Source organism: Enhydra lutris, unplaced genomic scaffold (assembly GCF_002288905.1).
Source record: "Enhydra lutris kenyoni isolate GAN:26980312 unplaced genomic scaffold, ASM228890v2 scaffoldscaffold26, whole genome shotgun sequence".
Taxonomy (NCBI): domain Eukaryota; kingdom Metazoa; phylum Chordata; class Mammalia; order Carnivora; family Mustelidae; genus Enhydra; species Enhydra lutris.
Window position 1 is genome coordinate 12,818,579 of NW_019154110.1, and position 16,626 is coordinate 12,835,204.

Sequence of the window (16,626 nt, forward strand, 5' to 3'; positions counted from 1 at the left end):
TAACTATCTCAGATTTTAATTTCATCATAGTTATTTTACATTTTAGAGTTTGTTTTTTTTTTTTTTAAGATTTTATTTGAGAGAGAGAGAGTGAGAGAGCATGAGAGGGGAGAAGGTCAGAGGGAGAAGCAAACTCCCCGTGGAGCTGGGAGCCTGATGCGGTACTAGATCTGGGGACTCCAGGATCATGACCTGACCCTTCAAGCTGGTTTTTAGTTTCTCCCTTTAGAAGGAAGATAAAAAGTATTAAATACTTGACTCTTTGCATTTTTTCCATCCTTGATCTTGCTAAAAGCATGTTTTTAAATTTTCCTTAGGATTTTATTCATTTGAGAGGGAGAGTGAGAGTGAGAAGCAGGATCCCCACTGAGCAGCTCTGTGGGACTCAATCCCAGGACCCCAAGACATTGACCAGACCTGAAGGCAGACTCAACCAAATGAGCCACCCAGGCGCCCCTAAAAGCATGTTTTTAAAAAGTCCTGTTATAGCCTTTAAGCATTTTTTTTCCTCTGGCATGCCTTAATTATTCCAGATTTGAGCCTTCTACAGAACATAAAGGGTGTATTTGGAAAGTGGGAAAGCCTTAAGACAAAAATAACCATAGGGCTTTCAAAGAACTCATATGCCTAAGAGACTGGGAGGAAAACATATGAAAGAAGCCCATTTTGAGGTTTGTGAAAAGACAGCAGGATATAGATAAGACTTTTATTATTGTTTTAATTTTATTTATTTATTTGACACAGAGAGAGAGAGAGAGAGAGCGCACAAGTAGGCAGAGTAGCAGGGAGAGGGAGAGGGAGTAGCAGGCTCCACACTGAGCAAGGAGCCCGATGTGGGGCTCGATCCTAGGACCCTGGGATCATAACCTGAGCTGAAGGCAGTTGCTTAACCAACTGAGCCACCCAGGCGTCCCCAAGACTTTTGGTATTTAGATCAAGAAGCAGCCATAAAGGATTTTAAACTACCATGAAAAAAAATTACAGGTAATATGAACTGTGAGATGTAGAATAACTTAGTAAGGTACAAGTTCCAACAACGTACACCTCCTTTTAAAGCCTTATTTTAAAACTTCTGCTGGCAGAAACTATTTCAAAATGAACACAATTATTTGGGGGTTTGTCCTTACTCAGCTTAAGTTTGTACAAAAATATTTAAAATGGGTACCTATACAAAGTATTTTTAATGGATTGTTCATATCTGAACCCCTATGTTTCAAAACATTTATGTGATCAAATAGGACTGAACTAAGCTTTAAATATTTGAAAGTAACTTGTTTAGACTAGAAAACTGATACCAAACTGATCAGTCTAAAAGAAATATGTATGTACTTACACAGTTTTCTTGTATATTAATCACTGATATAGTTAAAAATCTCCTTTTAAATAAAATACTTCAGATAGAGAAATTAAAAGTCCATTAATTTTTAAGTTACCCCTTTCCACTTAGAATGAAAAAAAAAATACTATTAATTTTTACATAAGTTTAAGATGGAAATATTTTTAACAGAATGAGACACCACAATGAAGGCTTCATGAATAATTTATTCCATTTGAAGTTTTGTTTTGTTTTTTGTTTTTTTTTTTTAAAAAGTATAAACCTTTTCATTTCCTCAATCACAATTTGTACAACTCAGTGTTATGGCATTCGGCAGCAATAGTGTTTGTTCCTTATTCTTTTTTTTTTGTCACATAAAAAAAAAAATTGGACCATATTAAATGTCACTGCTAAACAACAACTTTAAAACGCCCCTTCATAAAGTGACCAAGCTATTTTGAGAGAGTTGATGCTGACATGTCCAGTAATGACGTTACAATTTGTAGTTTAAACTCAGTAACTTTAAGGTCCACAAATCCAGTTTACTTTGAAAACTAAAGCTATTTTAAAACTTCATGAATACATCAACCTGAGGAGTATTTTAGGTCCCAAATCCAGTTTTTAATTCATACTCCACAAAAGAGAAAACATGAAAATTTAAACCACAGTTCTTGGGCCCATTAAAACACCAAGAAAAACCAGAAGGTTAAGATTTCTAGCTGATTGGGGGTGGGGGGGGGACAAAAAAAAAATATGTCAAAAACATTTTTCCTTAATTTAGAAAAACTAAAATCTTAAGAGGAAACCCAGACCAAAACATTACTCATGCAACAATAAATGTATTAATAGACTGATATGTGATGCCATAGTGGATGAATAGCAAATTATATGATGCAACAGCATTTAAAAACTTCCTTTTAATGTATTCAATTTGAACATTTTAAATAATGCAACATAGTATTTTGATATTACAGTATTAACATAGTGCTTGATTAAAGATCTGCAAATCTTTGTAGTAACACATTAAGTTAAAAAATTACCTCAGAAGGTAAATATGAAGACGAAAAGAATATTTTAATACAGTAATCTGTGCCATACTGACAATTGAGTACGAATACAGCTGAGGATAGTTGACTAAGTAGTAAGAGCTTAATTTTAGTGGTTTAAGAAAAGTTTAGAAAGATTTAAAAATTACAGCTACTTTAAAATTTAAGGATTACATATAAGTACACTTGGTGGCCTTCTGGCCAAACAATAAGGTGTACAGAAATTTATTCATACAGTGTTAATTCACAGTCCTGATAACTGAATGGCTTGCATAAGAAAGTATGGCTAGATGTTTCTCACTGGCTGGAAGCAGACATTATATAACTAATCTTTTTAAATGCCAAAATACTGAACTTCCACCCTGCTTGGTAATGGATAACTGCACAAAAAACACATTAGCACTGTAACAAAGAAGTCAAGGTGTTGGTGATCAACTGGTATAAAGTATGTATTATTTTGCTTTACCATTTAAACAAAAATACTACCCATACTTGTCTGTGACAGTATGTTAGTAAGTCAGATCCATCATCCTGCATAAAAGGCTTAGTTTTTTTCTGAAATAAGTCTCCTGACCTTTCCTAATGGCTATTTAATAATGTTCTATTTAAGTGTGAACTTGTATGTGAAGGGAAGAAAATAAAATCTTATCAGCAAATCCTGTATATTTGGGAACTACTCCCTGATTCCCAGATAAAAAGGAATTGTATACTGGGTTTCTTCTTTATGGCTCCATATAAAAGAAACTGTCAGGGAATAATTTTTTAAAAATCTATTTTCAAACTGAGGTGTGGTTACTATAAGCTAGTGATATTAAACAACTGAGAATATAGCTTTTATTTTTAAAAGTTACTACTGAGCTAAGTATATAAAAAGGATACTTTTTATAGAAATTCCAAATAAACATCTTTTCCCTCAAATCTCAGACAAGTTTAAGTACAGAACAAAACATGCCAACATAATCTGTAGTGTGCTAGCATAATTTAAAAATGAATGCAGAGATGTGATCTTTAAATTCTAATTTCAAAAATGCTGACCACTGGAATTGCATTGTAATTTTGAAGAAGTGATTGAAAACCTTTGTCACCAGTTGTGTTCTTTATAGAAAAAACAAGACCTGCTAATGTTTTAATATACACAATTTGAAGAAGTTATACTGTTCATAAGAAAGTGATATTTAAGCTAAGCATATAGTATTTACAAAACAAGTTTCAGTAAAAACAAAATAAAACATACCGAATTACAGTTTTGTAAATACAACTGATTTTGTCTTTGTGGAGAATTAGTGAATGTACAAATTCGGAATTTTGCTAGACTGCTTCCAAGAAAGATAGGTAGACTTGGTGACTGTGAATTCAAGTCAGCAACACAAGTAGGAGGCTAACTTGGACTCTCTTGTGAGCAGCACTGTAGAAATAACGCTTTAACGGGGTAAAGCCTGCATAAAAGCATTTCTCTTGGCATGTGCAAACAAGAAGGGGGAAAGCTGTATTGAAGGAAGGGGTGAATTAAAGTCCCTAAAATTCAAGTCCCTTCTTTAGGGAGGTGAGAACCTCCTTGGCATATGCCCTGCCTTAATCTGAGCTGTGTTACAGAAAAGTACAGACTCTGGTGTTTGGGACTGCCATCTCCAAACCAAGAAAATTAAATAAATAAAAAAGGCAAAAGGAAACAGGTTAAGTTTAGAAAATGGTTCTTTAACTAGTGGAATAGAGTCTGAATACCAGAATTCACTGAGAATCTATTTACACCACAGTTTGATTGCACACACACATACACACACACATATACACCCATACATATGCATACTCTCACACACATACCCAATCTTTAATTTAAAAAAACAAAAAAAGTCAAACAATCAGAGTGACTGTTCTTAAAATAATTTGTAAAATGCCTAGAGCTGGGCTAAATTTCAACCTTATAGCAGATCCTGAAGATAATTTTTATAATTAATAATATTCCCATGCCTAGATGTGCCACTGTCAAAACTGAAGGAAAAAAAAAAAAACAAAAAATGAAACATTTAAGCATGTAACATTAAACACCAAAATTAGTTTAAGCATTCAGTAGCAAATGTTTTTCTTGTAAAACTAAGTTTCTTTCACTGGAAATGGCCTGAAATATTAGTCATAGCCCTAAACCATAGTACAAAATATAACTGAAGAATTCTCATTTTATTCTAAGTTAAACCACCCAACAATATCACTTGTATATTGCCATCATGTTATTCTGTAAAGGTGTGATATATAAAATGCTGTAAGACCTGGTACCTTTTTAATTTATAAACACAGTGAACTTCATTACTGTACATGTACTCTGCAACTACAGCTTAGCTGTAAATCCTCCACACACAATGGTATGGACATTATTCCTCCTCTATCCCCATTAAACTGTACATCAAGACAATACAAATTTACTGTCCGTCCCACCCACCCCCTTACAAAAAAATAATACTCTAAAAGCAACCCTACTGCAACTTTTTAATTAAGACGATTACATATATTTTAGACCAATTGCTTTAAAGCAAGAAGGCAGTATAAACCTTCTAGGAAAATTTTTATAAAAGAGGTTAAGAAATATAAGACAATTTATACATTTAAAAACTTACAATAAATAAGAGATGCAGGCATTTTTGAATACTAGATACTATAATCCAATACAAGAACATCTTGATGTTCTGAAGCCATATGTTGAAATTCATTGTTCCTCATGTTTCCTCTCCATGCTTTTAATATTCATTTAACATGACTGGGTACTATGGCTCATTACTTTTCACAAATACTGTGACTGGAAAAAAAAAGGTTAATTTTGCTACGAAAATGTTATAATACGTTTTGTATGATCAGTCATCATCCTAAAGAGTTCAGTATAGTCAGTGAAAAATAGCAGGGTTATAGCCCCTCCCCCCAAGTCAAAACAATATTTGTTGAAGTAATAAGAATTAGACCCCATCACAGATGACTTTCACTGAGAAAATAACTGTAACTTAATCTTGCAGCGAAATATTTTCCTTGTTTTTTTCTTGTACAGTTCCACTGAATGAAGATCACAGCATATTCATGATAAAGTTATATAACTGATTCAGCACCACAAAATGAATTGGGAGACATGAGCGTCTGTCCTGGATTGCAGGGTCACAGGTTAGCCAGGAGAGTGCATTGTACTGTTCCAAAACAAACCTGAAAAGTATAAGTCATGTATTTATTTTCACTGTAGATTTTGGAAGCAGTTCCCAGTTATGGCATCTAAGATTCAAAGCCACTTTGAAAAATGGTGGAAGGTATAGAATAAAGAGTTCTAGGGGAGATTAAAGATTAACTAATTTTCATAAAAAGTACTCTCAAAAGTAGATTACACATGCTAGGAAGAAAAGCACTCATTCTGAATGATGTACTTCATCTAGAGATCCAAGGGTACAGGACTGTAAATTATTGCCAAATATGAGAAAACTACATGAGAATCAACATTATATTCTTTCAAAGATGCAATGGAGAACCTTTAATGGTAAAAAAGAGTTATACCTGAGGACATCTGAAGTCTGATTTGAGTCAAGTGGGTGGGAGTGTTTACTGTGAAGCAGCTCATCAGATTGCACTGAAGGCACGTGGAGGTGCAAAGAGGCCTAAAAAAATAGGAAATCAGTCAGCCAAATGGAAAAGTTGTTGGTTTTACCTTATTTTTCCAAGGTCTCGTCCTTGATGAAATACATTTTAGACCTATGTATTGAATGGCCACCACTATTAAAGATGCTTGTTCTTCTTGCTTAACCAACTTATTACAGAATTAATTTTTAAGTGCATAACTTACATTCAATCTTACTTTATTTTCATAATCTCTACCGCTTTTGAGACCACATAATAATCCTTAAAAAACTTATTTAAAAGGTATTTAAAAAGTCATCTATTTTCTGAGTGTAACATGCCTAGATGTGTAAATGTTTAAAGAAGCCCTAAGCTGATAAACCTGAACAGTCTGTCTACAGGTTACTTAGAACTTTAAATTATACACATACATGAAGATCTAGCACTGAAAAATATACGAGGAGTAAGCATATGCAAATATACTGCTTACAAATCTATAATTTTAAACAAACCTACCTATGGTGGAATTGTGAGCACTCTAGTACAGTGCATAGAATGCCTTCTTTTGCCCATGCAATTTCATACTGGAGGCTTGGTGACAACTGTCACACCCATTTCGGTATGACAATGAAGAGTGGAAAAAAGGAATTTCAATTAAAGTGAATCATTTTTTTGTTTATTGAGTCAATATTTATAAAGTGTTTAAAAAAAAAACTATGAGAGATGGAGAAACTCTTAGCAGATCTGTATACTGTAAAAGGTACTATTTCATATTTAGGTGATTTCTCCTCTACAACTGTACTTATATATATTTATATATATTTATATTCTTGTATTATATATTCAAGAATATAATTATATATACATATTTATATTCTTGTGTTATATATTCAAGAATATAACCACAGATATATATTTTTTAACTGCCCATAAACCCTTGATTTATAAGTCATAAGAAGTCTCATATGGCAGATCACTACAAATTAGATGAATAATCAGTACTAGAAATTACTATTTAATTTCTATGATAAAAAGATTTTTTAATCATCTAGGTAACAATCCATTATTTTTCCAAGTAAAGAAAAACACATCAAGTGATTTTATTGCCTATGGTATAGGAAATAAAATGGAATGTATGAAAACAAAAGGTGAACAAAATTACGGTAAATTATGCCTTACCTGGTAATTCAGACCAGAAGTCCTAATCTTGTTACACTGTATCTGAGGGTGAATGCCCACTTTACACTATCCTCTCTGCAAATAAATATTGAGTAGAAAAGAATCTGGATAGTCCCTTGGACTTTTTGTAAAGTGGTGTTTCCTAAAAAAATGTTCTGTGAAACACTAAGGTCATGAACTTTGAACTGGTGTTACACAATTGCTTTTTTGTGTATTAAAGTAAGTTTGGGAAATAGTAGGTATACAATGTTATTTACTGCTGTTTTTTCAAAGACTTTAATGTGCATACATGTATTATAACAACAAAAGGGGGACAGAAAGCATGTGCAACATTTCCCAAAGGACCAAAGAACCCTTTGTTTTCTAGAAACACCAAGGACTACTATTTTGCAGAAACACTCTTGGGAATATGTTCTTGTAATGAGATCTGTATAGACCACTGTATATATATTGGAAGGGGAAGAAAAGTCATATATGATCAAACTTTATTACCCTGGCTGACACTCCCTAAATATATTATTGCATCAATAGTCAATTCACATCAAGAGCTGTTGTATTCTTTATGAATGTGCTACAGAAGTTCAATGCTTAGGCTCAAATGTCACTGACTCAATGTTATGTGGGCCAGGGGTAACAAGATAGCAACAGGCTTAAGAGAGGGCAAGCCTATCGGTTCAGGTACCCACTAAAATATAATCCCCCAAAACTAAAGCATAGTATCCAACCTTTACCCTAAGAGTAAAAATCAATTGGCAAGAAGTGATTAGCATGACTTCTGGAATAAAAGTCAACTTCTGGTGCATGTAGGTAAGAAAAAGTGAATCAGATCTGAATTTCCTATTTTGGAATAGCAGTAAGCTACAGAAGTAACAAATCCTGGATAGGGCTTTCACATCTCATTTTACCACTTTACAATGTATCTAAACCTCATTATGTCACTTGCTAATGAACTTGTTTTGATAAATAAGTCAGTATGGGTCTGAGAATCTTAGCACTTGGAAACCACTTAATAGTTTTAACATAGCAATTTACACAAAGCTAGAAAGAAATTTTAAGGAGATAATAAATGGACCTAAATATCAAATATATTCTTAGAAAATTATGAATCCTTTAATCCCCAAAATACTGTGGCATAATAGCAGTATGATGTAATTCAAAGAATAATAGTATAATCATGAAAGGACCCAGACTGTAGTTCTGGGTCTACTACCAATTTATGACTTCGGACAAATAAGTTTTTCTGAACTTTAATATGCTCACCTAGAAAATGAAAAGGTTAGATTAAAAGTAATATAAGGTTCACCCAGCTCTATACTTCATATGAGCAGCTGCAAATATTAAGAGCAAGGGTCCCAGAAATACGAAAAGATAAATTAAAAGTTCAAACTTAGTAGAGCTGTTTCATAATTAGATAACTTCTTTGTGATCTTGTCATATTTCACAATTCATTTAATAAGACCTTAGACAACTCTATATTTCTTTGGAACTAAGGCATCAATCAGCATTATTTAGGAACTGGCATAGAAATGGAAATACCTTAAGAAAAAGGGGACACTGATATTGTGCTTGAGGACATGCTGACCAGAACCAGTCAGGTAATGGACCCGCTTTGGCAGTTGATACAAAGTAACCAAGGGCCAATGGTTGCTGAAGAATATTAGTTACTTCATCATGAGATTCTGTTGAAAGTAGCCGATCAGTACCCTGACCCTTAAAGAGAGAAAATTAAAAGTATGTTAGTTCATTTGATACACCTTGGCACTAGATATACAGAGTGGTTTATGGCAATCAGTCTCACTATCTTATGACATCAACTTAAAAAAAAAACACTAAAGGATATTGAAAAAAATCAATTGCTATGTACTTAGACGAGCATAATTAGTAACAATATTAAAAGAATGAGTTTTAAGAGTTATATGAGGAAATAAATATACAAACTGTTTAATAAGTTTGTATTATGATGCCGAGCCCATGTTCAGTATATGTGTTTAAACCTTTCCAGCTAACTGAAAATACAAAATGTTCAATGAAATTCCTAACTTACTTCCTAATTATTTCCTCAACTAATTCCTGATCACCACACCTCAATCCAATAGGTAAATTAAATTTAGCTTTGTTCATCTAACACTATAAAATGCAGTTACTAGTGTTTTGGAAAGCACTATGGCAACAGGAAGGGATGACTATCAAGTGATGCTCATATCCTTTAGATTAGTCCATGTATTTCTTGGCATTTACATTAAGGAAATAAATAAAAAGAAAATGATATGCAAGGAAATGTTCATTGCAACATTATCTGTAACAGAAAAAAATAAGATACTTAAATATCCAACATTTTGGGAATGATATAACAATTACGGGAGAACAACGTTAAAAAGCTCATTATACTTAAATTTATATGTACTGAAAAGTTAAAATATAAACACATGTGAAAGGAAAGTAATCTGCTAAAAGTAAAAAACAATTTTATCGAAGTGGTGAGATTACTGGTGCTATTCTATATACATATTTTTTTTTCAATAATCTCACCTTTCCCCCCAAGTTTTTGTGTTTTTTTTTTAATTTTTATGTAATCTCTACACCCAAATTTAAAACCCCCAAATCAAGAGTTGCATACTTTACCAGCTGACCCAACAGGCACTACAATAATCTCACTTCTGTCCAGGTTTTAAAAAAGAGGGGAAGGAAAGAATCCAAGGTAAAACTGGAGAAAGATCCTTATTTTAAAAGGGCAGGTTCTAAACATGTGCATTCTATAACAATCAAATAACCACTATATATAATTTCACTCAAATAAAGATGTTATTCAAATGAAACCCCATTAGTTTTGGGTTCAAACAGAAGGACAAGACAGCCGGCTTCCCAAATATTGAAAATTAACATAGAGGAAAGAAGGAAGATGGTCAGTGTTTCTTCTGTTCTTAGGAGAAAATCAGTATTTCTTTTTTCCTTAGAGATCACAAGTAGGCAGAGAGGCAGGCAGAGAGAGAGGGAGAAGCAGGCTCCCTGCTGAGCAGAGCGCCCGATGCAGGGCTCGATCCCAGGACTCCGAGATCATGACCTGAGCCGAAGGCAGAGGCTTAACCCACAGAGCCACCCAGGCGCCCCAAGAATCAGTATTTCTATTACATTCCTCCAAAAAAGCCCTGATATGAATGGCAGCTCTTACAGCATATACTAATTTGCAGATAACCTGATCCTCTACCTAATTAGAAGGTATGGTAAAGTGGCAGGAAAACTACAAAAGTAGTACTAAAGCCAAGTAGTCTAGAAAACAAAGATACAGAAGAACCTTAAGAGACTCTCTTTATAATGCACAATTCAAAGTAATAACATCTGTAAGACAGAAGTGCAAGAATGTACTATTAATCTCACTTCTTGCTAATTTCCAAGGAAAAAATAGTGTTTTAGCTCACGTATCAATCCATTTATAAGTTAATGAATGACAGACTGACTAAACTTTTGTAACAGGGTTACCTTGCCAGCATCACCTCCATGGGGGTAATGAGATCCTGGAGAATGTACAGGAGACCCCGTTGGAGATGCAGGAAGAATATTAATGATATCAGGATCAAGATCATCTCCTGTGTCTAACAAATCAAAGATACCCATTCCATCTGCTCCATCTACATAGGAGAAAGAAAAATAAATAAATCCTCCATTTTTCACATCCCGCGGTCATATAGGAGGGTTAAAATAAATTAATGAATTTTAACCAAAATGGGTTAATTTAATTAACATCTACTGAATGTCTACCATGTGCCAGGTACTGTTTTAGGAGCCATATAAACAATTATATATTATAAACAAGCATGTGGTAGTGTGAATAATGCCCTCCCCCACAAGATGTCCACATCCTAATCCCAGGAACGTGTGAATATGTTACCATAAAGAACTCTGCAGATGTGATCAAGCTAAGGATCTTGAGATGGGGAGATTATTCTGGATTATCCAGGTGGGTCCAATGTAATCACAGGGGTCCTAATAAGAGGGAGGCAGTAGGGTTAGAGTCAGTGATGGAGATGTGATGATGCTACACTGCTGCTGCTGAGGATGGAAGAAGGGTCCATGAGCAAGAGGTGCAGGTGGTCTCTAGAAGTTAGCAAAGGCAAAGAAACAGATTCTCCCTTAGAGCTTCCAGAAAGAACCAACCTTGCAGACACACTGACTTTAGCCCAGTTAAGACTGATTTTAAACTTTTGATCTCCAGAACTGTAACATAATAAACATGTGATGTTTAAAGCTACTAAGCATGCGTCAATTTGCTACAGCAGCAACAGCAAATGAATACAGAACAAACGTAATATGCTAGAAATGAAAATGTACTTAAAGTGGGACTATACACAATAGTCTAATTATTATGTAAAATATATTCAAGTTATTGTATAACACACTGAAAGAAAATAAATATTCCTTGTGATTTTTTTTTTTTTTTAATTTATCTGAGAGAGAGAGAGTGGGGGGAGTAGCAGAGGGACAGAAACTCAAGCAGAATCTGTGCTGAGCAGAGAGCCTGACATGGGGCTGGATCCCAGGACCCTGAGATCACGATCTGAGCTGAAATTAAGAGAGGGATGCTCAAACGACTGAGCCACCCAGGTGCCCCCTACTTGTGACTTTAGAGATATGCCATTTTCTAAGGTACCTCAGAGCAACAATGGAATACCATTTATTTTCTCTTCTAATAAAATGTAATCTGTAAATTTATCTGTAAGAGTTATTTCCTACTATGGCAGTTTATATAAATACGGCAAATCAATTCAGAAAGGAATATACAATGTGCTGCCAAGTCTATGGCCTATGCACAGGTAGCAAGCAGCACAGACAAAAACCTGTGCATTTTATGATCAATTGTTGCCTTTTAAAATAAGTAAATATTTAAAAAAAAAAAAAAAAAAAAAAAAATAAGTAAATATTTATGAGATAATTCACAGCACTAGTTCCAATATCAATAAGGTAGAAGAATGGTTCTATTAGTTTCCTATTGTCTTTTAACCAGTTATCACAAACTTATTGACTCAAAACAACACACCTTCATTCTCTTACAGTTCTGGGGTCCAAAAGTCCAAAATCAGTTTTACTGGGCTGAAATCAAAGTACTGGTCATTAGGTCAAAATCAAGAACCAGGAGGCCTATGTTCTTTCTGGAGGCTCCAGGGGAAATCTGTTTTCTTCTCTTTTCCAGCATTTAGCACTACATTCCTTGCATTCCTTGGCTCATGGTCCCTTCCTCCATCTTCAAAGTCAGCAGCACAGCATCATTTCTCTGACTTTTCTTCCCTCCATTTCCATCACGTGACTTTCTCCTCTTGTGCATCATCAAATTTCCCTTTACTTCCCTTTATAAGGATACATGTGATTGCATTTAGTGCCCACCTGCATAACCCAGGATAACCTCTCCATCTCAAAATCTTTAACTTAATCACATATGCAAAGTCTTTTTTGGTCATCTGAGGTTAATATTCATAGGTTTCAGAAACATTTACCGGACAAGGATAGGATTGGGGAGGCACTCTTCAGCCTAAAATCAGCCACAAGCATCAAGACTTATTTTATATTTGCAAACCTTTAAAGAACAATTCACCTACCATTGTTGGGATTAAAAGCTAAGTCCAAATTTTCAGTGGTATAAGTAGCTGAAGCTACTTGCACAGAAGCAGAAGTAGGGAACACAAGTATATGAGTACATGATGTATCCTGTGGGGTACTTAGCTGAGATGTCTGCATGTTTAGAGTGGTGCTTCTTCCAAATACAGAACCAGTTGACACAGAATCTGAAAATAAAGAGAATTTATTTTTTCTTTCAATAAATAAAGAATCAACTTTACATAATATTAGAAACACAAGCACATGAAGAATTAAATCTGACATAAACTAAGGATAGCTACCTGGCATAATAACAAAAGAGCCTTGGGGTTCCATTGCTACCAAACAAGCACTGAGAATGCTAGGAGAGTCTGCAGCAGATATACCACACATTCTACACATGTCTTTGAGCCTTTTACTTAGAGATTGCAAGTTTCGACGACTCAGCAAGCTGCTCCAATCTGTGGGTATCAACAGTAAAAAAAAAACCAAAACATCAAAAGTAACAGCATTGTTAAGCCCTCTAAAACCAAAGTTAAAACACAGTCATTTTAAAGTCAGTGAATTCCTCATAATAGGAGTAATCATCAAGCCAAAAATCTCTTCTTGCTGATGTTACTCAATATCCTTTATCCCCCTAACTTTAATGTATATCAACATCAATTAGTATCTGTTAAACAGGGGATGAGCTGAATAATAAGAAGAGGAAAAATGGAAGACAATAAATAAGAACAGTAGTAATAACACTGGTATTAAAGTCAAAATATAGTAAAATGTCCTTTTAAAATTGGAATTAGGCCATTTGTGACCTAGACATATGTGATACCTCTTTGAAAACAAAAAACTAGTTTTTATAACCTCTGCATTTTATTCAGTACATATATCTAGATGTAGTATGATGGTGTATTAATTAACATAAAACAGAAGTTGGAAGTACTTGACAATCAAAGCACAACCTTACCTTTCAGTTCTCCATGACCAATCCTTCCTAAGCGGCCAATTACAACTCTCCACGGTAATGAACTCATTTGTACAAGTCCTAAGCACCACTCCCAAAGCTTCTGTAGACCAAACCTCCTAGCAGATCCTTTTTTCCGACGAGCCCTGTTTTAAGTAAATAGATAATTGAGTATTTTAAAATTCATATGAGAACATTTTAAAAGAGCTCAAATTTGGTGCAAAAACTAATCCCTTAATTTTAATGCTTGACACTTTTTATTTAAGTCCTAAGCAAGAATATACATAAAACAATAGGTTTTGCATGCTACTTTGTGTTTTTCATAATACACACTAAAACAGATTAACTTAAAAAGAAAAATTGTCAAAAAAAAAAAAAAAAAAGAAAAATTGTCCATGAACCACCAAAATTCATCAGAAACACTGTTCTACACCAGAGATTGGCAAACTTTTTCCCTAAAGGGCCAATATAGTAAACTTTCCAGGCCATCAAGATTCTGTTCTAACAAAAATTCTGTTCTATAGCATGAAGGCAGCTATACATAATACTTAAACAAATTTGTGTAGCCAGATTTGGCCCACAGGCTATGGTGTGCCAACCCTTGCTCTATACTTTAAATTGAAGAATATTAAACAAAATACTATACTTCTCAGACCAAACAACACTGCTGTGTTTTCTGCATGCATGTCCTTTATTAGGCAAGTACATGACTCTGTGGCTGAGCAATGGTAACTATGATTTACTGAGTACTTAATACATAGGAAGCATTATGCCAGTCAGTTTACACGTAATACCTCATTTCGGCCTAACAAATCCTATGAGGCAGATAAAATTATTCAACCAGGGTTTTTTGTTTGTTTGTTTTTTGTTGTTGTTGTTGTTGTTTTTTATTCAACCAGTTTTACAGAGAAGCAAGCTGAAGCTCGGCTAGCTAACCTGATTTTCTCAAGATCACATACCCAGAAAGTAGAAGAGTTGGGATTTGAACCCAGGTCACCACAACTCTGTGGAGTTGGACCTTTTAACCATTACCTCACTTCTACTTTCAGTAAAATGGCAATACTGTCTTTATATTGGAAAGGTGATTTATTCGTTCTCTACTCTTTCTCATCCTTCATAGATAAGCATAATATTTCCAAAATTCACTTAATGAGCATTTTAAAAAATCAAAATTGTTTCAAGGAAATAAGGTATGAAGTATTTCTTTAAGGTTTATTAAAAAATGGTCAATAAATCTTTATAACCAATAATCTAAGATTAATGTTTCTCTATTCTACTTCTTCAGCACCACTATAACCTAATATTCATTAAACATTTCTGCATATAATTAATTTCTGAACTTAAGGAAACTGATCTTTATATAATAAAAAAATAGGGGCTGGAACCAAACCTCAAAATTGAACATTACTTCATGGACTTGCCTTTCAGTTTCACTACCCTTGAAACACGTTACTAGAAATATCTATTAGATTTTAAGTTATAAGTTAATGTAAGTTATAGGTTTTAAGTTAATATGAGGCTTACCTGTTGTGATCTATTACAGCCCTCATAAATAACTGAGTATGACAGCTAATTACCACCAAGAAGAATTCTAAAAACAAGGCCACCATTTTCAGAAAACATTCCAACATTTAAAAGGAACATTTTCAGTCAACAATTTTAGTAAAGGAGGTTAATTCAATTAATTCAGGACTGTATTTCAGATGGCACTTAAGAGAAGTAAATGCTATAGGACAATCTTTTTTAAATGAAGAGGGCTCTCATTCCATTCTTTAAAATTTCTTAGGCTGAAATTATTGCCTCAAACTTCATTACATAGAATTGAGACTTTAATCTCTTTTGTCTGTGTAACAAAGCCCACTCACAATTATTTCTAATTCTAATTATACAATATATTCACCACCCCCCAAAATGAAAAGCACCCACAATCTCAAAACTTAATGTACATGACCCTCCAAACAGTTTTCTATTCATTAAAAATGAAACATTGTGTGTGTTAGAGAATTTCTTTAAATGGATGATACAGTGATACACTTAAAGAAACAGAGGTACCTATTTGGGACATCGATGTTAATGATACAAGTTTCTAAAAGTTCTCCATATAGATCTGTACAAGATGCAAGAATCCATCTTTGATCATGTGATAAACAGTAGCCCACGAAAAGAACATTGTATTTCTGTCCAGCTTCTCCAAATGTTTCTCCTAGCTCCGTCTGTTTATCCTTCACTGGAGCCAGAATAAAAGGAGGTGTATAAAGTCGAATACACTCTGGTCTCTGTAAAATAAAAAATTAAGGTACTATGGTATTACGCAATCATAAAAAAATATTTTATTGAAAATGTGATATACTATCTCTACCCAATTATAAGATAATTGGAAAATGAGAACTAAACAGAGAACTGCACTTAGTTTTGTATAAAATCATAAAATGTATATAGTCATTCAATAACTAGTCATGGAAAACACACTTACATCAGGACTCTTAAGAGCAGTTTCCATGGCTAAACCTGGACCAAAGCCAGTCAATGTTTTCACGTTGGTCGATGTTGGAAGTGGTCTCCGACACTGGGTAAAGGCCGAAAAAGCCAGGGATTTTAAATGCTGGGTATAGATTTGTCTATCTTCGTGTTTCACAGGTTGCAACAGGTACTGACAAGGAACAATCTAAGAATTATAGGCAAATATTACAAAGGTTAAACTTCCAAAAATAAAAATAAAAAGAATCATGGGTCTAAAACTCTAAAAACGTTTACTATAAAATTTGAATGTAATTAAAACTATATTCTAAAGAATTTTCTTATTATATAGGTTTTTAATAATCAATTTTACTAAAAGTTTATGTAAAAACCTTTTAAAATTTCTACATGGCACTTAATATTGTCATTGATTAGTCCTACTAGAGTCTGTAAAGAAATAATTCAGAATCTCTGCAAGCAAGTTAATATCATTAATTTCTTTT

At 33.9% G+C, this 16,626-nt stretch overlaps 1 protein-coding gene across 3 annotated transcripts in view; it reads right to left on the minus strand.

Annotated features, from left to right (window-relative positions):
• Positions 1-2,214: 2,214 nt before the first annotated feature.
• Positions 2,215-16,626, minus strand: part of LOC111151269 (mediator complex subunit 13) — a 104,061-nt gene continuing 89,649 nt past the window's right edge. The window contains exons 22-30 of one of the 3 annotated variants that reach the window (XM_022509144.1): positions 16,140-16,331; positions 15,719-15,942; positions 13,670-13,812; positions 13,011-13,169; positions 12,711-12,896; positions 10,600-10,748; positions 8,659-8,832; positions 5,884-5,984; positions 2,215-5,541 (exon numbers count right to left, since the gene is read on the minus strand). In XM_022509144.1, the coding sequence (XP_022364852.1) occupies positions 5,409-5,541; positions 5,884-5,984; positions 8,659-8,832; positions 10,600-10,748; positions 12,711-12,896; positions 13,011-13,169; positions 13,670-13,812; positions 15,719-15,942; positions 16,140-16,331 (1,461 nt within the window). In that variant the 3' untranslated portion in view covers positions 2,215-5,408. Of the gene's footprint in view, positions 5,542-5,883; positions 6,546-8,658; positions 8,833-10,599; positions 10,749-12,710; positions 12,897-13,010; positions 13,170-13,669; positions 13,813-15,718; positions 15,943-16,139; positions 16,332-16,626 lie in introns of all 3 variants that reach the window. The other 2 variants (XM_022509146.1, XR_002640847.1) reach the window with 2 other exon arrangements.